The 24,180-nt window shown below is 45.7% G+C and overlaps 2 protein-coding genes and 1 long non-coding RNA gene across 8 annotated transcripts in view; 2 read left to right on the top strand and 1 right to left on the bottom strand.

The window, feature by feature from the left end:
* The window catches only part of LOC140195382 (elongin-C), a 31,549-nt gene extending 17,408 nt beyond the window's left edge, over positions 1-14,141 (bottom strand). Inside the window, exons 1-2 of one of the 4 annotated variants that reach the window (XM_072253623.1) lie at positions 14,037-14,093; positions 8,055-8,276 (exon numbers count right to left, since the gene is read on the bottom strand). The gene's annotated coding sequence lies outside the window, so the exon portion shown is untranslated. Of the gene's footprint in view, positions 1-8,054; positions 8,277-14,003 lie in introns of all 4 variants that reach the window. The other 3 variants (XM_072253598.1, XM_072253615.1, XM_072253607.1) reach the window with 3 other exon arrangements.
* LOC140195399 (uncharacterized) lies at positions 14,138-17,807 on the top strand. The gene is made up of 3 exons (XR_011885463.1): positions 14,138-14,173; positions 16,048-16,327; positions 17,448-17,807. It is a non-coding gene; the product is annotated as an uncharacterized lncRNA (long non-coding RNA).
* Positions 17,808-20,439: 2,632 nt separating this feature from the next.
* Positions 20,440-24,180, top strand: part of tmem70 (transmembrane protein 70) — a 43,296-nt gene continuing 39,555 nt past the window's right edge. For all 3 annotated transcript variants that reach the window (XR_011885451.1, XM_072253582.1, XM_072253574.1), the window contains exon 1: positions 20,440-20,660. Coding sequence is in view for 2 of the 3 variants with exons in the window: in XM_072253582.1 (XP_072109683.1) it covers positions 20,460-20,660 (201 nt within the window). In the remaining variant the exon portion in view is untranslated. The remainder of the gene's footprint in view (positions 20,661-24,180) is intronic.

The raw sequence follows: 24,180 nt of genomic DNA, 5'->3' as shown, positions 1-24,180 counted from the left end.
TTCAAACTGAATGCTTTGCACTTAATGAAATGAACATAACTTTGTGTCTTGGCATTTTAGATCATACTCTATTTACTAGCCAGCACTCTGTTTCTAGTGACTGTATTGATTAGTTAAAATAAAGTTTCACCTTAGAACCGCTGGTCTTCACTACAATCGCAGGGTAATACCAAAAGAACAAATTGAAACCTCTTACTCAATGTCAACACGACCAAGGAGCTGATTTCAGAAGAAGGGAACCAGAGGTCCATGAGCCAGTCCTCACTGGAGGATCAGAGATGAAGCAGGTCAGCAACTTTAAATTCCTCGGTGTTATTTCGAAGGACCTGTCCTGGGCCCAGCACGTTCCTACAATTACGAAGAAAGCACGGCAGTGCCTATACTTCCTTAGGAATCTGCGGAGATTGGGTATGACATCTAAAACCTTGAGAAACTCCTACAGATGTGTAGTGGAGAGTATATTGATTGGCTGTATCACAGCCTGATATGGAAATAGCAATGCCCTTGAACAGAAAATACTACCAAAAGTGGTTGGCCCAGCCCAACACAGGTAAAGCCCTCCCACCATTGAACACATCTGCATGAAACACTGTTGTGGGAAGGCAGCATCAATCATCAGGGACCCCCTCCACCAAGGTCATGCTCTCTTCTCGCTGTTGCCATAAGGAAGGAGGAACAGAACCCTCAGGACTCATACCACCAGGTGCAGGAACAGTTACCACCCCTCAACCATCAGGCTCCTGAACCAAAGGGGATAACTTCATGCAACTTCACTTGACCCATCATTGAAATGTTCCCACAATCTATGGACTCACTTTTAAGGACTCTTCACCTCATGCTCTCAATAATGATCATTTGTTTAATTATTATTATTTCTTTCCTTTTGTATTTGCATAGCTTGCTCCCTTTCGCACACTGGTTGATTGCCCAAGATGGTGCAGTCTTGCATTGATTCTATTATGGTCATTAATCTATGGATTTATTGAGCATACCCACAAGACAATAAATCGGAGCGTTGTACACGGTGACACATGTGTACTTTGATAATAAATTTACTTTGAACTTTGAGATGACTAGCCAATAAAATAACAAGTCTGTAGTTGCTGGAGTTAAGAAGAATGGAGGGGGATTTCATTGTAACTTACTGATTATTGAAAGACCAAGATAGAGTGGACATGGAGAGGATGTTTCCTATAGTGAGGGAGTCAAAGAACAGAGGGCACAGCCTCAGAGCAGAAGAATACACCTTTAGAACAGAGATGGGGAGGAAGTTCTTAATCCAGAGGGTGGTGAATCTGTGGAATTCATTGCCACAGACATCTGTGAAGGCCAAGTGATTGGGTATATTTTAAGTGGAGGCTGATAGGTCTTGATTAGTAAGGACATCAAAGGTTACGGGGAGAGAGGGATTAAAAAAATCAGCCATGATAGAATAGCACAGCAGACTCGTTGGGCTAGACAGCTTAATTCCACTCCTATGACTTATTGTCAATGTTTTCTTCAGACAGCATGAGCTTCTATAGAAATGGGAAAAGAAAGAATCTGGATAATGGAGATGTAAAAGAATTAACATAGAACAAAGAATACAGAACTATACAGACCCCTCGGCCTACAATGTTGTACTGACCCTTTAACTTACTCCAAGATCCCTCACACATTGTCTCCTATCTTTCTTTCATCCATGTGCCTAATAGTCCCTATGTCTCTAATCAATCTGGCTCTACCATTAACCTTGGCAGCATGTTCCACACACCTACAACTCTGTAAAGAACCTGCATCTGCCAACCTCCTATACTTTCCTCCCAACACCCTAAAGTTATGCTTCCTTGTATTAGACATCTCTGTCCTGGGAAAAAGTCTCTTATCATCTTGTACACCTCACCAACTTTCACAATTTATTGTAAAAAATGGAAATTCTTGCTAAGAATGGATCCATAATTAGTGGTATGTTTTTTGTGTGAGATGTCGTAACCCTGGAAGACTTCAAGTCGCCATGATAACCACATCTGTACGAAGTGCATTGAGCTGCAGCTCCTTAGAGACTGCCTTAAGGAATTGGAGTTGCAACTCGTTGACCTCCGGCTCACGTGCAAGAATGAGGAAGTGTTACATAGGAGCAGCAGGAAGGGAGTGAATCACCCCTGAGTTTCAGGAGACAGGTAGCAGGGGACTAAACGGAGAGGGAGAGGGAAAGGGAAAGGGAAAGGGAATGGGCAGCCAGTGTCAAGTACCCTGCTGTTCTCTTCAATAATAATTATACTGCTCTGGATACTGTTGGGGGGAGAGAGACGACCTTCCAGGGGAAAGCTGCAGTGACTGTGTCTCTGACAATGAGTGGCTCTGTGGCTCAGAAGGCAAGAGGAGAGAAGGGGAGTGCAGTTGTGATAGCAGATTCCATTGTTAGAAGAGCAGACTGGAGACTGAGAACGTGGAGAAGAAACCCGGATGGTATTTTGCCTCCCAGGCACCAGGGTTAGGGATATCCCAGATCAGGTCCACAGCATTCTAAAGGGCGAGGGTGAACAGCCAGGAATCGTGGTACCAATGACATAGGTCGGAAAAGAGATGAGATCTTGAAGCTAGAATATAGAATGTTAGGTAGAAGATCATGGTTGGGAGCTTAACATCCAAGGATGCACATTGTATCAAAAGGACAAGCAGCTAGGCAGATGAGATGGGGTAGCTCTGTTGATTAAAAAAAATATAATCTAATCCTTAGAAGGAGGAGACATAGGATTGGAAGATGTAGAATTCTTGTGGGTTGAGTTAAAAAACAGCAATGGTAAAAAGAACCTGATGGCAGTTACATAAAAGCCTCCAAATAGTAGCCAGGATGTGGGATACAAATTACAATGGGAGATAGAAAAGGCATGTAAAAACGGCAATGTTAAAATAGTGATGGGGGATTTCAATGCAGGTAGACTGGGAAAATCAGGTTGGTGCTGGATCCCAATAGAGGGAATTTGAAGAATGCTTATGAGATAGCTTTTTAAAGTAGCTTCTGGGAGTCCTCAAGGGGAGTGGCAATTCTGGACTGGATTATTAGTAAGAAGGTGTTTGGTGAGTTGTAAGCTCTGAAGGTAGACAAGTCCCCTGGACCAGATGTACTATACCCCAAGGTTAAGAGGTTTCAGGGAGCAATTCGGAAGGCACAGGATAGATAACTCCCAAAGAAATAGTGGTATTCTAAAGGGAAAGTGAAGCAACCTTGGCTGACAAGGAAAGTCAAAGACAGCAAAAATTAGTGGGAGGTTAGAGGATTGAGAAGCTTTCAAAAACCAACAAAAGGCAACATAAAATGACACAAGGAGAGCAAAGATGAAATACGGTAAGCCAGTCAATAATATACATGAGGGTATCAAAAAAATACATAAAGACAGACGAGAATGCATAGCGGACTACTGGAAAATGACACTGGAGAAGTAGTGGGGGTGAGGACAAAGAACAACGAAATGGTGGACAAACTTAAAAAGGATTTTGCATCAGTCTTCGCTGTGGAAGACACTAGCAGTATGCCAGAAATTCAAGAGTGTCAGGGTAGAAGTGAACATAGCTGCTATTACTAAGGGGAAGGTGCTTGGAAGCTGGAAAGATCTGAAGGTAGATAAGTTGTCTGGACCAGATGGATGACACCCCAAGGTTCTAAAAGTAGTAGCTGAAGAGATCATTAGTAATGATCTTTGAAGAATCACTGGATTCTGGAATGGTTCCAGAGGACTGAAAAATTGCAAATGTCACTCCACTCTGTAAGAAGGGAAGAAGGCAGAAGAAAAGAAATAACAGGTGAGTTCTTCAGTAGCTTTAGTGAAGCTGAAGTCCATTATTAAGAATGAGGTTTTGGGGTATTTAAAAAGGTCAAAGTCAGCATGATTTCTCTAAGGGAAAATCTTGTCTGACAAATCTGTCGGAATTCTTTGTTGAAATTACAAGGACAGATAAAGGAGGATTGGTGGATGTCGTGTACTTCGATTTTCATAAGACCTTTGACAAAGTGCCACACATGAGGATGCTTAACAAAAATAAAAGCCCATGGTATTACAGGAAATATACCAGCACAAACAGAAGATTGGTTTACAGGCAGGAGGCAAAGAATGGGAATAAAGGGGGTCTTTTCTGGTTGGCTGCCTGTGACTCAGCAGGGATATTGTCAGTGCCAGAGGACTTGTTGTTCTTAAGGGAGTAGGCAGCTGATAGAACCTCCTGGAAGGTTGGTGGTAGACTGAGGTCGTGGATAGGAGGAAGTTCAGGCAGTTCATCCAGGATGGTGGGGTCTGCATCAGAGTCCTGATTAAGCAGGGTGTTAAAATGCTCAGCTCACCTCATCAGAATGGTATTCTGATTCTTCAGAAATGTTAGACCACCAACCTTCCAGGAGGTTCTATCAGTTGTCTATTCCCTTAAGAACAATGTCCCCTGGTACTGACAATATCCCTGCTGAGTTACTGAAGAACGGAGGGTACATGTGTATGCGCACCCTCTACCAGTACATCATCAAGGCCTGGACTGATGAGAACATCCCACATCAATGGAGAAATGCACACATCGTTGTCATTTATAAGAACAAGGGTGACAAGGCTATCTGTGGCAATAGTAGGGGCATATCACTTCTTTCTGTTGCTGGAAAGGTCCAGGCTAAGGTGATGCTTCAGAGACTCATCAGCAACATCACCGAGTCAGTGCTGCCTGAATTGCAGTGTGGATTTAGGAAGAACAGGAGCACGATCGACATGACCTTTACAGCCCAGCAGCTTCAGGAAAAGTGCCGGGAGCAACATCAGGACCTGTTTATGGCCTTTGTCGACCTCTCTAAAGCATTCAACGCTGTGCAAAGAGAGCTCTTATGGGATGTCCTCCTTAGGTTTGGCCGTCCCAATAAATTTGTTAACATCCTCCGCCAATTCCACGATGGGATGACTGCTCGGGTGACCATAGGAGGACAAGAGTCCGAGTCCTTCCTTGTACGCACAGGGGTGTGTACTAGCGCCAGTGCTTTTTAACATCTCTCTCGTGTGTTACCAAGCTTCTCCACAACGAGATTGAAGACAGCAGCGGTGTGGCAGTGGACGTCAGATTAGATGGCAACCTCTTTGACATCAGGAGGCTCCACGCAACCACCAAACTCCATAGAGGGCGGGTCCTGGAGCTGCAGTATGCAGACGACTGTGCTCTTGTGGCCCATACTCCAGAGGATCTTCAGACTGTCCTTGCTGTGGCGGTGACAGTGTACAGCAGGATGGGGCTGACTGTCAATACCACCAAGACAGAAGTGGTTTGTCAATGGAGCACCAGTGTCCCACCCACTCTACCTGCCTTCACTGCTGGTGATGAAAAGCTGTCAGTAGTGCCATCTTTCAAATATCTGGGGATCATTCTCTCTGAGGATAGCGGCATTGACAACGACAATTGAACAGGCATTAGCTGCCTTTGGGAGACTTCGGTGTAGAGTCTTTCAGAACAGGAGCCTTCATCCCTCCACAAAGGTGGCCGTATACCAAGTGGTCTGTGTCACCACCCTCCTTTATAGCTGTGAAGCTTGGGTAACCTACAGCCGTCACATCAAGTCCTTGGAGCGCTTCCACATAAGCTGCCTCCAGCGCATCCATAGAAAAAGAACCATAGAAAAAATACAGCACAGAAACAAGCCTGTGCTGAACCATTTTCTGCCTAGTCCCACTGACCTGCACACAGACCATACCCCTCCATACACCTCAGGATCGGAAGGTGTAGAGTCTCTATGGATTGAGTTAAATGGCAAGGGTAAAAGGACCTTAATGGTAGTTGTATACAGGTCTCCAAACAGCAGCCGGGATGTGGATTACAAATTACAGCAGGAGATAGAAAAGGCATGTCAGAAGGGCATAATTGTTGAGGATTTTTAACATGAAAGTGGATTGAGAAAACCAGGTCAGTACTGTATCTTGAGAGAGAATTTGTAGAATGTCTAAGGGATGGCTTTTTAGAACAGCTTGCTGTTGAGCCCACTAGGCTGTGCTGGATTGGGTGTTGTGCAATGATCCGGAGGTGATAAGAGAGTTTAAGGTTAAGGAACAGTGATCACAATATGATCAAGTTCACTGAAATTTGAGAGGGAAAAAAATAAAATCTAACGTGTTGTATTTCAGTGGAATAAAGGAAGTTACAATGGCATAAGAGGGGAACTGGCCAAAGTTAACTGGAAAGGGGCATTTGCAGGAAGGACAGCAGAGCAGCAATGGTTGGAGTTTCTGCAAAAAATGAGGGAAGTGCAAGACAGATATATACTGAATAAGAAGAAATTTTCGACTGGAAGTATGATATTACCGTGGCTGACAAGTGAAGTCAGAGTCAGAGTAAAAGCAAAAGAGAGGGCATACAAGGAAGCCAAAGCTAGTTGGAAGATAGGGGATTGGGAAGGTTTTTAAAAACTTACAGAAGGAAATTAAGAAGGTCATTAGGAAGGAAAAGATGAATTATGAAAGGAAGCTGGGGACTAATATCAAAGAAGATACCAAAAGCTTTTTTAAGTAAAGGGTAAAAGAGAGTCGAGGGTAGATATAGGACCAATAGAAAATGATGCTGGAGATATTGTAATGAGAGATGCAGAGATGGCAGAGGAACTGAATGTGAATTTTGCATCAGTCTTCACAATGGAAGACATCTGCAGTATACCGGACATTCAAGAGTGTCAGGGAAGTGCAGTATGTGCAGTGAAAATTACGACTGAGAAGGTGCTCAGGAAGCGTAATGGTCTGAGGGTGGATAAATCTCCTGGACCTGATAGAATGCGCCCTCGGGTTCAGAAGGAAATTGCTGGAGAGCTGGCGGAGGCATCAACAATGATCTTTCAAGAATCGATAGATTCTGGCATTGTATTGGATGACAGGAAAATTGCAAATGTTACTCCACTATTTAAGAAGGGTGGGAGCAGCAGAAAGGAAACTATAGACCTGTTAGCCTGACATCAGTGGTTGGGAAGTTGTCGGAATCGATTGTTAGGGATGAGATTACGGAGTACCTGGAGGCGCACAGAAAAAAAACTACAGCACAGAAACAGGCCTCTTGGCCCTTCTTGGCTGTGCCGAACTATTTTCTGCCTAGTCCCACTGACCTGCACACGGACCATATCCCTCCATACACCTCCCATCCATGTATCTGTCCAATTTATTCCCAAATTTTAAAAAAGAACCAGCATTTACCACCTCGTCTGGCAGCTCATTCCATACTCCCACCACTCTCTGTGTGAAGAAGCCCCCCCCATGTTCCCTTTAAACTCCCCCCCCCCCCACCCTTAACCCATGTCCTCTGGTTTTTTTCTCCCCTTGCCTCAGTGGAAAAAGCCTGCTTGCATTCACTCTATCTATACCTATCATAATTTTGTATACCTCTCAAATCTCCCCTCATTCTTCTACTCTCCAGTGAATAAAGTCCTAACCTATTCAACCTTTCTCTGTAACTGAGTTTCTCAAGTCCCTGCAACATCCTTGTAAACCTCCTCTGCACTCTTTCAACCTTATTAATATCCTTCCTGTAATTTGGTGACCAAAACCGAACACAATACTCGAGATTCGGCCTCACCAATGCCTTATACAACCTCATCATAACATTCCAGCATCCTGGGAATTACCTGGCGTGAGTGGGTGTCTCACACTGAAATACTTGTAAAGACCAACTGCAGGAGTATTGAGGCCATGATCACCCAGTGTCAGCTGCAGTGCTGGGGCACGTGATAAGGATGCCCCCATGTCGGCTACCCCGCAGAGTGTTATACGGCCAGCTACATCATGGTCGATGCTCAGCTGGAAGGCCGAAGAAGCGCTATAAGGATCAGATGAAGAATGCTTTAAGGAAGTGCAAGATCAGACCCGAGGACTGAGGTTGCTGCTGACCATACCACTTGGCGACAGCTGTGTAGGACTGGGGTTTGTATTCTGGAGATGGAAAGAACAACCAGGAGACAGCAGAAGAGAGCCAGGAGAAATGCAGCCATGGTTGCCACCACTACTACATATACATGTCCCACCTACAATAGAGCTTCTGGGTCCAGGATAGGACTGAATGGTCATCAAAGATCTCACCGTTAAAAGAGTGGACGTCGTCATCGGATTTCGATGGAGAACCGAAGAAGCCTGTGACTAGTAGTGTTCCACAGGGTTGGTGCTGGGACCGCTTCTTTTCTTGTTATATCAATGATTTGGATGACGAAATTTACGGCTTTGTGGCCAACTTTGCGACAATATGAAGATAGATGGAGGAGCTGGTAGTGTTGAAGAAGCAGGAAGTCTACAGAAGGTCTTCTACTGTTTGGGAGAATGGGAAAGAAAAGGCAGATGGAATACAATGTTGGTAAGTGTATGGTCATGCACTTTGGTTGAAGAAATAAAGGTGGACTATATTCTAAACGGGGAGAAAATTCAAAATAAGAGGTGCAAAGGGACTTGGGAGTCCTTGTGCATGATTCCTTAAAGATTAACTAGTAGGTTGAGTTGGTAGTAAGGAAGATAAATGCAATGTTACATTCATGGTTGAGAGGACCAGAATATAAGAGCAAGGATGTAATCTTGAGGCATAATAAGGCATTGGTCAGACTGCACTTGGGAGTATTGTGAGCAGCTTTTGGCCCTTTATCTAAAAAAAATGTATGATCATTGGAGAGGGTCCAGCAGAGGCTCATTAGAATGAAAGGGTTAATATATGAGGAGCTTTTGATGGCTCTGGGTCTGTACCCACTGGAGTTTATAAGAATGGGGGAGGGAGAAAATCACATTGGAACTTATCAAATATTGGAAGGCCTAAAAAGAGGGGATGTTTCCTATACTGGGTAAGTCTAGGACCAGAGGGCACAGCTCAGATTTCAAGGACATTCATTTAGAACAGAGATGAGGTGGAATTTCTACAGCTAGAGGGTGGTGAATCTGTGGAAATCATTGTCACAGATGCCTGTGGAGGCCAAGTCATTAAATATATTTAAAGTAACACACACAAAATGCTGGAGGAACTCGGTAGGCCAGGCAGCATCTACAGAAAAAAGTACAGCTGACATTTCAGGCCGAAATGTTGACTGTAATTTTTTCCATAAATGCTGCCTGGCCTGCTGAGTTCCTCCAGCATTTTGTGTGTGTTGCTTGGATTTCCAGCATCTGCAGATTTTCTTGTTTGTAAATACATTTAAAGCGGAGGTTCATAGTTTCTTGATTGACCATAAGAGATAGGAGCAGAATTAGGCCTTTTGGCCCATCGAGTCTGCTCCACCATTCAATCATGGCTGATTCTTTTTTTCTCTTCCTCAACCCCATTCCCTGGCCCTCTCCCATTAACCTCTGATGCTGCGTCCAATCAAGAACCAGGTAACAAAATCCACAGATTCACTACCCTCTGCCTAAAGAAACTCCTTTGCATCTCTGTTTTAAATGGACACCCCTCTATCCTGAGGCTCTGCGCCCTTGTCCTGGACTCCCCTACTATGGGAAACATCCTTTCCTCATCTACTCTGTCTAGGCCTTTCAACATTCGAAAGGTTTCAATGAGATCCCCTCCCCCATCCTTCTAAATTCCAGCGAGTACAGACCCAGAGCCCTCAAACATTCCTTGTATGATAACCCTTTCATTCCCAGAATCATCCTTGTGAACTGCTTTTGGACCCTCTCCAATGCCGGCACATCGTTTCTGAGAATGAGGAGCCCAAAACTGCTTACAATACTCTAGGTGAGGCCTCACCAGTGCCTTATAAAGCCTCAGCATCACACCCCTGCTCTGTATTCACGACATCTTGAAATGAAGGCTAACATCCCATTTGTCTTCCTCACCACCGACTCTGCCTGCAAGTTAACCTTTAGGGTGTTCTGCACAAGGACGCCCAAGTCCCTTTGCATCTCAGATTTTTGGATTTTCTCCCCGTTAAGAAAATAGTCTGCACATTTACTTCTACTACCAAAGCGCATGACCATGCATTTATGGTCAAAGGTTATGGGAAAAAGGGAGGAAGCAGGAAATTTGGGTTGAGAGGGATAATAAATCAGCCACAGCAGAATGGCACAGCAGACTTGATGGATCAATTGGCCTAATTCTGCTTCTACATCTTACAGTCTTGTGAATTATCAGAGAAATTAAGCAAACACTTTCAGCTGTTTCTCATCCAGAGATACTTGGGAACCAAGGGTTTTGCAAAAATTGGGAACTGAAGGAAATTTGTCATGGTTAAGGAAAACAGCACTAGAAAAGTTGCTGAGACCAAAATCCGATTAATCCTAAAGACACTGTATGCCATAAATAAATAAATAAAAATATGACGACCAACATCCAGAATTTTGAAAGATTTGACTGTAGAATTAGTGGATGCTCTGGGTGTCATTTTTCAAACTTCTACAGATTCTGAGATGGTTCCTGGAGATTAGAGAGTAGCAAATGTGGTCGTTATTTGAGAAAGGAGGAAATAGGAAACGACCAATCTGTAAATTTGTCAATAGGAGGGAATTGCTGGAATCTACAATCGCAGAACACTTACAAAACAGGATTGCACAGAGTCAGGATGGATATATATAAAAGGGATATTGTGTTTGACCGAATTATTTGAATTCATCGAAAATTATACTGGTAAAGTAGGTAAGGGGGAACCAGTGGACATATTGTTTCTAGATCTGTCAAAATGGCTGTTGTGACGTGTTTAGTGCGGTAGTGTGGTGGGTAATGCTTGTTACTCTTACTTTCACTTCCACCGCTGGCTATCGGTCTTGTGGAAAGGAGAGCTGAATGTGTCCGTCTCTCTCTGCTGGTACACAACCTCTCCACCAGCAAGCGTCATGTAGTGCCTCCTCATTGGCAACACACAGAAACTGAACTCTTTGGACTCAGGCTGAAATACAGAGGATGGGGAGGAGGTCTGCCCCCTCCACACATAGCAGGCCCACCAGTGTGTGGACATGCCCTGGTGCTCGTGAATCAGATCCCCAGCGATGGGTAAATAGCCCCATTGTCTTGTGGGCAGCCTCGGGATTGACAAAGGCAATGGGAATAAAGCCAGACTGCAAATCTGGAGTGAAGCCCCTGAGGCACTGGACGTAATTGAACATCCTTCCTGCAGCGAAGCTGCGGCCAAATGTATTATTTCATAAACTTTCCTCTGGACTACATGGGTGAGGCCGAGAGGAGGATCTTGACGACTGGGCACCTCAAGATCTCCATACCTTCCACCCAGGCTTGTGATGATGATCATCACCCATTGTCCTTCGAGACAGACGGATGCCAACCAACCACTGTTTCTAGATTTTAAGAAGTTTTCCACCAGGTTGGAAGGTTCTTCTTTAAATACTGCCCAACCTGGTGAGTATTCTGAAACAGAATTTTCTGCTTTTATTTTAAATCATGCAGGTTACTGGATGATGCAAGTGAAACCCCCAAAATGACTGTACAATCACACTGTACCACACAAAATCCTTCCTTCATTTCAGTCTTTCAATTATTGTAATTGTATTTAACTTGCTAAGGTAACTACAGAGATAACATTTAGCTCATTCAATTTGCTATCTGAAATAACAATGCAATAGAATACGGACTGTAGTAGAATACTATCTAACACCATACAACAGATCTACGCTGTTTGCACAATTCAGAAACATCTTATTGTTTTTTTTGCTTCTGAATAGTTTTTTCAAATATGTCAATGCAAAAAATTGTGCTTTGAATCAAGGATCCCGATATTGTTACAAATGACCTTCTTTAATGTCTCACTGCTAATGCTCCTCTATCTGAACAGTTACTTGCTCACACGAATCTACGTCACAAAGCAACCCATCAATTTACAAGTATGAAAATTTCTGCTGACATCCCTCCCTCTTTATCATATCAGCTGTGTCATAAATGTGTACAGGCATTGCTGTGAACAAACAGATTTCCTCATTCTTCACAAAACAGCATTAAAATATATTACACAAAGCAGACTCTCTCACATATACATATTGAACTTCATTGTCATAAAAAAAACAGCACAGAAACAGGCCCTTCACCCATCTAGTCTGTGCCAAACCATTTAAACTACCTACTCCCATTGACCTGCATTGGGACCATAGCCCTCCATACAACTACCATCGATGTACCTATCCAAACTTCTCTTAAATGTTGAAATCGAACTCGCATGTACCACTTGTGCTGGCTGCTCATTTCACACTCTCACAACCCTCTGAGTGAAGAAGTTTCCTCTCATGTTCCCCTTTAAAACTTCTCACCTTTTGCCCTTAACCCATGCCACATCACTGAGCAGTTTGATCTCAAATAAGTCAGTACAATTTAAAATTATACTCCAGATATAATTGTAACTCAATCACTCTCGCTGTATGAGTATATAGTCTGAGGGCGAGATCAGGACTAGGTTTACGTCACAATACAATTAAACACAGGAATAGTTATTTGGATACATTAGACAATGCTGTCAATCCACAACCCAGCATATTATTATTTTCAATCAAAAGAGGCCTCCACTGCATCTTGAGTTTTTAACCAGATTTCACAAAATCCATATTTAAAAAATGTTGAAATAACATCATTATTTGAGGAAAGCAGAAAATCACTCTACCAGTTTTTGCTGTGTTAGCAAATTAATCTGACCCAAATGATGAATTGTATTTTTTGTGTATGTTATTTCAATATTTTTTGACCAAGGATTCCAAAAAAATCTCAGAGACTACAATATTTCACCCCTCAGAAGGGTAAAGAAAACCAAACTTAAATCAAATGCTCCATTTCTTAAATGGTAATATGACAAAGTATATTTTTAATACATTAAACTAATAAAGAAAGTTTCAGTTATGTCTATACAAATGCAGGGATAGGACAACCCATAATATTGAAAGGAGGAAGCAAATTTTTCATTTCTGTAGCAACAGAAATGGAGCCTGAGCATTCAGTCCACAGATAAGTTCAGTCCAAGGAGTACAAGGTTGTTGCATTTCTGGTGTCACTGGGCAATGGAATAAATCGGAGGAAATTATGGAACATGGAAGAACAATGGGACCCTGCAATATATCTCCACAAATGTTTAGCAGTAGCAGAGCATATTGATCAGAATGGCTGATGCTCTGGGCCTGCAGTCACTGGAGTTTAGAATAATGAGGGGGAATATCACTGAAAACTAAAAGAACTGGATAGAATGGATCCAGAGAGGATGTTTCCAATAGTGGCAGAGTCTAGGACCTGAGGGCACAACCTCAGAATACAAGGACATCCATTTAGAACAGAGACGAAGTTGAATTTCTTTAGCCGAGAATGTGGTGAATCTGTGGAATTCATTGCCAGAGATGGCCAAGTCACTGGGTATATTTAAAGTAAAGGTTGAAAGACTCTGGATTAGTAAGGGTGTTAAAGATTATGGGCTCAAGGCAAGAAAATGAAACTGAGAAGGAAAATAAATCATCTGTGATAGAATGGCAGTAATACTTGACGGGACGAACAGCCTCATCTGCTCCCATGTCTTATAGACTTTGACATGAACTCGAACAGTTATGGCACCCAAGACTACGGACCAGAGGCTGAAATTAGGCAAAACAGCTCTTTTTCAAACGGGACGAAAGACCTTCTATTCAGATTAACCATACATGATTCCTATACCTTGAGTAGTACATTATGTGATAAACCTTGAAAAATTAAAGAGCATCAACTCGGGTTAACACGCAGTAGCATCAGATTCCGTGTAATTTCAGGAACTTTACGATAATTAACGAGGTTTAACACTCGAGCACAAGTCACCAAAGGCCAATACCGGTTGAAATCGCCCCCACCCAGCCGAAGGAGGAAAAACTGTGATCCCTTGCACCTTCAATAACTGGCTCGGGGTCCAGGACACAAGGATCGGACTCGGGATGAACATCGGGGTGAGCCAGGCCCCAGGCAGTGGGCCGAAGAGCCAATCCCCGGGGCACCCAGTTATGGTCCCCGTTTCAGTCAACACCCAACTGGTTTCCAGCACTAAGAGAAACCGAGGCTCGGTTCTTTAGGAGCCTGAAACGGAACGGCAATAACATTTACCCCTCCCTCACCCTTCAGTCCGCCAGGAAGACCCGAACATTTACCGAGACACCGCGAAGACCCACGGGTCCCTCGTCCTCAAGATGCGGCCAGATTGCTGACCCGGAAGCGCAGAAACAAGTTCCGCCCGGTTACCAGTTAACTGCGGTGGGGCTGTGCGGAAAGTGACGCGTAGAGGGAGGTGAGGGAGAGTAGGGGGGAGGGAGAGTGGGGGGAGGGAGAGTGGGGGGAGGGGGTGGGAGGGAGGGGGGGAGGGGGTGGGAGGGAGGGGGGGAGGGGGTGGGAGGGAGGGGGGGAGGGGGTGGGAGGGAGGGGGGGAGGGGGTGGGAGGGAGGGGGGGAGGGGGTGGGAGGGGGAGGGAGGGGGGGAGGGGGTGGGAGGGGGTGGGAGGGAGGGGGGGAGGGGGGGGGAGGGGGTGGGAGGGGGTGGGAGGGAGGGGGGGAGGGGGTGGGAGGGGGAGGGGGGAGGGGGTGGGAGGGGGAGGGGGGAGGGGGTGGGAGGGGGTGGGAGGGAGGGGGGGAGGGGGTGGGAGGGAGGGGGGGAGGGGGGGAGGGGGTGGGAGGGAGGGGGGGAGGGGGTGGGAGGGAGGGGGGGAGGGGGTGGGAGGGAGGGGGGGAGGGGGGGGAGGGGGTGGGAGGGAGGGGGGGAGGGGGGGGAGGGGGGGAGGGGGTGGGAGGGAGGGGGGGGAGGGGTGGGAGGGAGGGGGGGAGGGGGGTGGGAGGGGGTGGGAGGGAGGGGGGGAGGGGGAGGGAGGGAGGGGGGGAGGGGGAGGGAGGGGGGGAGGGGGAGGGAGGGGGGGAGGGGGAGGGAGGGAGGGGGGGAGGGGGTGGGAGGGGGGGAGGGAGGGAGGGGGGGAGGGAGGGAGGGAGGGGGGGAGGGAGGGGGGGAGGGAGGGAGGGAGGGAGGGAGGGAGGGGAGGGAGGGAGGGAGGGAGGGAGGGAGGGGGGGAGGGGGTGGGAGGGAGGGGGGAGGGGGTGGGAGAGGGAGGGGGGAGGGAGGGGGAGGGGGGAGGGGGGGAAGGGAGGGGGGAGGGGGGAGGGGGGAGGGAGGGGGGAGGGGGGAGGGGGTGGGGGGAGGGAGGGGGAGGGGGGGAGGGGGGTGGGGGGGAGGAGGGGGAGGAGGGAGGGGGAGGGGGAGGAGGGAGGAGGGGGGAGGGGTGAGGGGGTGAGGGGTGAGGGGGTGAGGGGGGAGGGAGGGGGGAGGAGGGGGGGAGGGGGGAAGGGGGGAGGTGAGGTGAGGGAGTGTAGAGGGGGAGGGAGGGAGTGTAGGGGAGGGAGTGTGGAGGGGGGAGGTGGTGAGGGATTGTAGAGGGGGAGGGAGTGGAGGGGGTGAGGGAGTGTAGAGGGGGAGGGAGGGAGTGTAGGGGAGGGAGTGTGGAGGGGGGAGGTGGTGAGGGATTGTAGAGGGGGAGGGAGTGGAGGGGGTGAGGGATTGTAGAGGGGGAGGGAGGTGAGGGAGTGTAGGGGGAAGGGAGGTGAGGCAGTGTAGGGGGAAGGGAGGTGAGGGAGTGTAGAGGGGGAGGGAGGTGAGGAAGTGTAGAGGGGGAGGGAGGTGAGGGAGTGTAGAGGGGGTGAGGTGAGTGAATGGAGGGAGTGGGGTGGTGTGAGGCAAGTGGGGGAGTGTTGGGGTGAGGGGTGGGGGAGAGGGTCAGGGGGAGTGGGTGAGGGGTGGGGAGTAGGACAGAGGGGGGAGTGGATGAGGTGGGGGGAGCAGATGGGAAAGGGGTTGAGGTAGGCAGGTGGTAAATAGAGCTGATCAGGGAGGTCACTTAAGGTAAACATTCAGAGCTGGGCAATGGCAGAGCAGGGTATACTAAGGGTTATTATTGGCCTGTACTGGCTGGTGGGAGGATTCTTGCAGACACAGACTGGTTGTAGTGAGAGTTATTGTCTAGAGGGTGATCACTGTTGCTCAGAGAGAGGTTGGGATGGGGGAAATTGTGAGTGACCTCATATTGAAACATAGGCAGGGCCCTTCATTCCATATTTGCAAGTTAATGCAAACGGACTATTCTCATCTGCTGTTCACGGTGGGATCATTTTCTCCCCTTCACAGCCTCTAACCTGATGGTGCTCCAACTCAACCACACACTTCCTGCTTCTGTCTAAATCTTGATGAGTGCCTTGGCCCAAAACGTCACCAGTTCTTTTCCCAACTCATCTCATTGAGTTCCTCCAGCAGTTGGTTTGTTGCTCTGGATTCCAGCATATACAGTCTCTTGTATCCTTGAGGTGCTTCTGTGGATTATTGTACCAGCATTCACCCAATGGAACTGAAACGAATAACTGAGTTTTGAAACAGAAATAAAGGCAAAAGTGATGGAAATGCTCTGCAGGTTAGCTGTCAATTAGGTGACTCTTCATCCCCTTATGCAAAAATAATTTTTTTTGGCAGTTAGGGTTTGGGGACCATAGAGCAAATGATACCCTGCAGTTCAGGTTCCCACTGAAGACTACTGGATAGCATATCTCCTGTAGTCCCCAAAGCCTAACTGCCCTTGTTGACTCACTGGGACTGTAGGTTCTTAGCAGTAACCTGTGGATAGTGGGTCCCAGTCAGAGTAGTAGAGGAGGCAGGGAACAGGAGGGCTCATTTTGGGCCAATGTCCAATAATCTCAGACTCTGAGTATTAGACTAGATATGATGTTTAAGTTACAGCGCATGAAGAGGTCCAAGAATTTGACTGAGTGCCGTAACAAATTAGGAAAAGGGAGAAACGAGAACTGAACAAAATGGGATATATAAGATACAAAATAAAATCACAAATGAGAAAAATCTGCAGATGCTGGAAATCTAAACAACACACACAAAATGCTGGAGGAACTCAGTCCTGCCAAAGGATCTTGGCCCAAAACGTCAACTGTACTTTTTTCCATAGATGCTGCCTGGTCTGCAGAGTTCCTCCAGCATTTTGTGTGTGTTACAAAATAATGGTTTAGACTTGGCAGAATTGCAGCTAAACCAAAGAAGCTCCCTTTGAAAAAAACATTGATGGCATATAGAGAGTACAGAACAGTCATGATTCGCTTAAAGACCCTTTCATTAAGGTATGAAACAAATGATGATCCAGTTTAGTTGGGTAGTCCTGCAAATTCAGTTCAAGTCTTGTGCCGAGTGAGAGCAGGACAGTATTTCAGTAGTGGGAACAGTGACTGCAGCAGTAAGGACAGGAACCACAGAGTCTATTACCCATGCCACCCCGGCTTGAGCTCACATCCCTCTTTGGCTAAATACCCTGTTTGCTTTAATTATGAGTTAGAAGGGCCTGTGCTGCACTCAATAAATAAATAAAAATTAGACTGCCAGAGTAAGAGCTCAACAACTTCTGTATCCTTTTGGCTGTATACTACGTGTTTTGTTGAATGATGTGTAGTCTGTCTATAAAAACTACTATACAGATGACTGATTCCATACTGTTATTATAGGAAGTGACTGATTCCATACTGTTGTTACAGGAAGTGGATCTCATCCGGTTTCTTTATTATAAAGGGGTACATTGTAAAGGTTATTAAAGGATATTTATTGTGTTTGGAACAGTTATTACCCCTCAACCATCAGGTTCTTAAACCAGAGAGGATAACTTCACTCACCTCATCACCGAGCTGTTTCCACAACCTATGGACTCTTCATCTCATGTTCTCAATATTTATTGCTTATTTATTAATTATTATTATTTCTTTTTGTATTTGCACAGTCTGTTGTCTTTTGCATATTGGTTCTTTGACTGTCTTGTTGGGGGCGGCCTTTCATTGATTCTATTGTGTTTCTTGTATTTACTGCAAGAAAATGAATCTCAGGGTTGTATATGGTGACATGTATGTACTTTGGTAATAAATTTACATGATGAGTTTACGGCGTGTCACTCTTTAAAGGTGCTCACATAGAGGCATTGTCTGCATACAGTACTTTGGCTGACATTGAATCCAGAGTGAAGGTGAAGCTAGTTCAACAGCTTCTCAATAGTGCTCCAGAATAGTTCCTGTTAACTGGAAGTTTGTTGGAGGTGAAGTGCAGTACTCAGGCAAAAGAGAATGAAAAAGGGTCTCTCAGAGAAATGATTGAGTTTTGCTTCAGACTGGTATGCTCCGAGATTGGCTCTGCTGAAGAGCTGTTGGTTCATAAAGCAAACACAGATGATGAAATTCATCATCACTTTCAATGTGCCAGCTTTTAGTAATCTGACACAAAGTGTATTCAAGTCATCAAATTGGGCACAAAACTCACCATCTACCAGGCTATAATAATCCCCGCATTCCTATATGCATCTGAACATTACACTACCAAAAATATTTATCTCAAAGATTCTACCCCTGTTGGCACAAAATTCTTCAAATCCACTTGCAGGATAAGAAAATCAATATCAATGTAGTTTTTTGGACCAATGCCCTAGCATTGGTTCAAATCATTCTCAGGCATGCCTAATACCAAATGGATAGTCTGTTATCAAGTTCTGTCAAAGAGTAGACAGGAAAAGATTTATTTAAGAATCTGAAAGCCTCTTTGAAAACATAAGACATCATTGTAGGTTCTGAGAATGCCTAGCATAAAAGTGGAGAACTATAAGGCTATGTGTTGACAGCAGGCACACGTGGTGGAAGGAGCATGATAGAGCCCACCCCGTGCAGTCCTGACCCACTGCAGCAGTGTCTGTGGTTCACACATTGGCTCCATCAGTCAGTCTGAACTCACAGAAATGGAGTGAAAGTAAACTCAAGAGATTCCACTGATGCAGTGGGCTAAGCACACACCCCTGAGGTGCGCCAGTGTTGATCATCCACGAGGAGGTGATGTTATCACCAATCTGCACAGATTATGGTCTTCTGGTTCAACTCCTCAGTCAGGGATCCAATTGCAGAGGGAGGAACAGAGGCCCAGGTTCTGCAACTTCTCAATCAGGATTGTGGGAATGATGGTATTAAATGCTGAGCTGTAGTCGATGAACAGCATCCTGGGGTAGGTATTTGTGTTGTCCAGGTGGTCTAAAGCCGTGTGGAGAGCCATTGAGATTGCATCTGTCATTGAGCTATTATGGCGATAGGCAAATTGCGATGGGTCCGGGTCCTTGGAGGCTGGAATTCAGTCTAGTCTTGTCCAATCTCTCAAAGCATTTCATCACTGTCGATATGAGTGCTACTGGATGATAGTCATTAAGGCTGCCCACATTCTTCTTCTTAGGCACTGGTATAATTGTTGCCTTTTTGAAGCAAGTGGGAACTTCCACAGAGAGGTTGAAAATGTCCTCGAATACTCCCGCTAGTTGGTTGGCACAGGGTTTCAGAGCCTTACCAAGAACTCCATCGGGACCTTCTGCCTTGCGAGAGTTCACTCTCTTTAAAGACGGCCTAACATCGACCTCTGAGACAGTGATCACAGGGTCATCAGGTGTAGCAGGGATCTTCACAGCTGTAGTTGCGTTCTCCCTTTCAAAGTTTGTATATAAGGCGTTGAGGTTATCTGGTAATGAAGCATCGCTGCCGTTCATGCTATTGGGTTTTGCTTTGGAGGAAGTAATGTTTTGCAGACCCTGCCAGAGTTGCCGTGCATCCGATGTCACCTCCAACCTCATTCAAAATTTTCTCTTCACCCCTGAAATAGCCCTCCGCAAATCATACCTGGTTTTCTGGTACAGGCCTGGGTTGCCAGACTTGAATGCCACAGATCTAGCCTTCAGCAGACAACGTACCTCCTGATTCATCCACAGCTTTTGGTTTGGGAATGTACAGTAAGTCTTTGTTGGCACACACTCATCCACACAAGATTTAATGAAGTCGGTAACAACTGCAGCATACTCATCCAAGGTCGAAGATGAATCCCTGAATACCGTCCAGTCCACCGATTCAAAGCAGTCCTGTAGGAGCTCCTGTGCTTTCCTTGTCCATACCTTCTTGGTCCTCACTGCTGGTGTTGCAGTCTTCAGTCTCTGCCTTTTCTCAGGGAGTAGGAGTACAGCCAGGTGATCAGACTTCCCGAAGTGAGGGTGTGAAATAGTACGGTAGGCATTCTTGATGATAGTGTAGTAGTGGTCCAGTGTTTAGTTCCTCTCGTATTGCAAGTAATCTGTTGCTGGTAATTGCTTAGTGATATTTTCAGACTGGCCTGGTTAAAATCTCCCCAAACGATGTGAAGGCGTTAGGATGCGCTGTTTCGTGCCTGTTGGTCCCATTACTCAGATCACCTAAAGCCTACTTGACATTGGCCTGAGGTGGAATGTAAACTGCTTTATGTGAGAAAGTAAATTAACCTCAGTACAAAATAGCATACATTCAGTTAACTACATTAATCCCAATTTATTCGTACACTCTCCCGCTTGATGATCCGAGGCGGTAGTGGTGGAAAGAGAGCAAGCTGGATCCCGTTCCACCAAATAGTCTGAATGGGAGGGGGCGGAGCTACTGCTGTAAACTAACCCGTGGTTGGTGATTACCGGTAGCCAATCCTGTGGTGGCGTGCTTGGAGGCAGCGGGAGCATGGCGGCGTTAGGTCTGGTTTTGCGGTTTGGTGCAGGTTTTACGGGGAGAACGACGACGGCGGGATGTGCGTACTCAGCCGCCAGATCCTTCTATGTCATCAGTGGCAACAAAAACCGCTCTATTCACCGGCTCCTGGACAGAGGGCGGTCGGAGGGTTTGGGAAGGCCCCAAGTCGCAGCCAGCCGCATTGGTGCCCAGGTAAAAGAGGTTAGAAAGGAGTCCTGGTCACGGTTCCGTTCTGGGTCTCACTCAGCACCCGTTAACGCCTGGTGAACCATTGATCTTTGGAGGTTACAATCAACATTTGGCATAGTTGACGATGTATATTTGTAGGTTAGAACACAGCGTGCTGAGCATTTATCTGAACCATTCTAGTTACATATTGGCGCAAATTATATGCTTTATGCCTGTCACCACCTTTCGCCTTGTTCATCTTTGTGCGTCTTAATGTTGACTACATTTTCTTTTTTTTGTCACTGCTTTGTGTACTCTTGTTATCTGTCTCCATCCTTATGCATAGTTATCCAGACTTACAGCACCGAATTTGGCTCTTTGACCCAGTGTATCAGTGCCAATCGTTGTTCTCATCTATCCTAATTCAGTTTCCTGCATTTGGTCAAAGCCTTTCTGTGTGACGTTTACACACTGCATCTGTGGGGGAAACGATTTTGATTATCTGCCTTGATAATTTTGTGTCTGTCAGAACATTCTTCAACTGTCTTCATTTTCAGGAAAATCAAACCCAGCCTCTCCAGTCTTTCCTTGTAGCTGAAATGTTCCAAACCAGGCACAACTGTGGTAAATCCCCTCAGCAACTCTCCATGCAATCCCATCCCTGTATTTTGGCAATTGTCAATGATTCATCTGCAATATCTACTTTTCCCCCTTCCATCCTATAACTTTAGAAATCCTCCAAAGATATACTACACTTTCAGATAGTCTCAGAGCTTAAATAGATTTTGCCACTTGCATGTTGGGAAGGCTGATGTCATTGCTTTTTGTCTACCATCTCTTCCTAGCACTCCAATTACTTCATTCTTAACTACATCTTCTGGCAACTGCTTGAGGTTGCGGCTTTTGGTTGGTGTTGAGCCTGAGAGAGCTTTGCTATCACTAACCCCTCTACTTTTCTTGCTGAAATGATTATAATGCTATATTCTTTTGCAGGGCTGGCAAACCTTCCATTCTCCATAAGTTTCTTAGTCAAAATTCTGCAGGTTGTAATCCAACTCACAACGTGTTTCTTTCAATCATTATTCCTGTACTCTCTGACCTGCAGTGCTGTGCAAAAGTCTTCAGCACATATATAAATACAGGTTTCCCCTGCCATCCGAAGGTAATGGTTGGTAAGCCGGAATGTCGTAAAGCGAAGAAGCAATTACCATTTATTTATATGGGAAAAATTTGTGAGTGTTTGCAGACCCAAAAATAACCTACCAAATCATGCCAAATAACTCAAAACCTAAAATAACAGTAACATATAGTAAAAGCAGAAATGATATGATAAATACACAGCTTATATAAAGTAGAAATACTTTTCCACAATCATTGCCTGAACTGTTCTCCGTAGCGAAAATCTCATGCAAGCGCCGTCAGCAAAAAACACGGCGCAAGCGTTCTCCAGTAACCTTTAAGCTATGAAGCTGCCAAATCATACCAAATAACACCTAAAAATACACTTACGATATAAAGTAGAAATAATGTACGTACAGTGTAGTATCACTTACCGGAATTGGGACAGCGCCGAGCACACTGATGATGGTGTGTTAGGCTGAGTCGGAGGTTGAGGTGGTGCAGTGGTCCCCACCTTCTGGGCAGCAACCCGATACATTGCCGCGAAGCATGCAGGGGTCCAGCGGTAGCTGGGACGCACACAGCACATCTTTAAGGAAAAAGCCGAAATAAACATGCTAATTAATTAAGTGCCGCCCGGTGCGTAATTGTCAGCCCAGATCAATGCCGATTGCATCGGCTCTGATCTGGGCCGACAATTACGTGTTGGGTGGCACCTAATTAATTAGCATGTTTATTTTGGCTTTTTTCTTAAAGATGTGCTGTGTGTCTCCCGGCTACTGCTGCATTCTCTGCGAATCGATATCTGTCCGCGGCCTGGAGGTTGGAGTGGTGGGACACTGGGGTGTCATCTCGTCGTCTGTTTCCATTAGGGCAGGCAGCTCATCTTCTCCTATGACTGCCCGCCTCGATGTCGAAGGTCGAGGTTCGTCGTCTGCTGTGGCTGATGTGGAAGGCTTGCTTGACTGCTGAGCCTTGTGCATTTTTCTCTCATACAGTTCTTTGTAAGCACTCAAACCATCCTGCAAATATCCCCTAAACCGACGTACTCTTTCAAAATTAAAGTCGTACTTTATCATTACTCATTTGGTTTCGATTGTTATCCTTTCCTCTTCCAATTGCATCAGCTCTTCAACTATCAGTTCTTGGTCATGGGATGCCAAAACCTCTTCAATATCTTCTTCGTCAGCTTCCACAAGCCAAACTCACTTGGTCCTTACTTCCTTCACCAGATTATGTCTAGTTTTACGCTAAGTGTAACACCCTTACGAGCTCTTTCAGGCTTTTCCGTTACCATAGAACTCATCTTGCAAACGGCTGCTCACAGGTACATGTTTAAGCAATGCCAGCGAGATTGCAGTTCCGAATCCGGGGGAGAGCGGCTGCTCGGGGCGTGCGCTGATTTTTTCGTAACAGTAACCTGTTAGCGAAAACAGGGTACTAATGTAGGTCTTTCATAACAGTGAGGTTTCGTAAAGCGAACGTTCGAAAAGCGGGGGACACCTGCAGCTGGTGTGTTTAAGACTTTTGCATGATTATGTAGTAATTTATGTATTGTACTGCTGCTGCTGCAAAAAAACTAGTTTCATGATGTATGTGAGTGATGATAAACCTGATTCTGATATTAGTCTCTATTGGACTGAGAGTGGAAATAGGGCAGGGAGAGGGGAATCATGATTGGGAAAACGGCAAGGGAAAGGGCAGGGAGCAGGAAGCACCAGAGAGACACATACACCTAACAGTATGGGGTAGCATTGCTGGTTAGAGAGGAGATTAACGCAATAGAAAGGAAGGACATTAGCCGGGAGGATGTGGAATTGATATGGGTAGAGCTGCATAACACTAAGGGGCAGAAAACGCTGTTGGGGGTTGTGTACAGGCTACCTAACAGTAGTAGTGAGGTTGGGGATGTTATTAAACAGGAAATTAGAAATGTGTGCAATAAAGGAACAGCAGTTATAATGGGTGACTTCAATCTACATATAGATTGGGTGAACCAAATTGGTAAGGGTGCTGAGGAAGAAGATTTCTTGGAATGTATGCGGGATGGTTTTTTGAACCAACATGTCGAGGAACCAACTAGAGAGCAGGCTATTCTAGACTGGGTATTGAGCAATGAGGAAGGGTTAATTAGCAATCTTGTTGTGAGGCGCCCCTTGGGTAAGAGTGACCATAATATGGTGGAATTCTTCATTAAGATGGAGAGTGACATAGTTAATTCAGAGACAAAGGTTCTGAACTTAAAGAAGGGTAACTTTGAAGGTATGAGACGTGAATTAGCTAAGGTAGACTGGCAAATGACACTTAAAAGGTTGACGGTGGATATGCAATGGCAAACATTTAAAGATCGCATGGGTGAACTACAACAATTGTTCATCCCAGTTTGGCAAAAGAATAAATCAAGGAAGGTAGTGCACCCGTGGCT

This window comes from Mobula birostris, chromosome 1 (assembly GCF_030028105.1).
Source record: "Mobula birostris isolate sMobBir1 chromosome 1, sMobBir1.hap1, whole genome shotgun sequence".
Taxonomy (NCBI): Eukaryota; Metazoa; Chordata; class Chondrichthyes; order Myliobatiformes; family Myliobatidae; genus Mobula; species Mobula birostris.
This window is presented reverse-complemented; position numbering and strand designations above follow the sequence as displayed.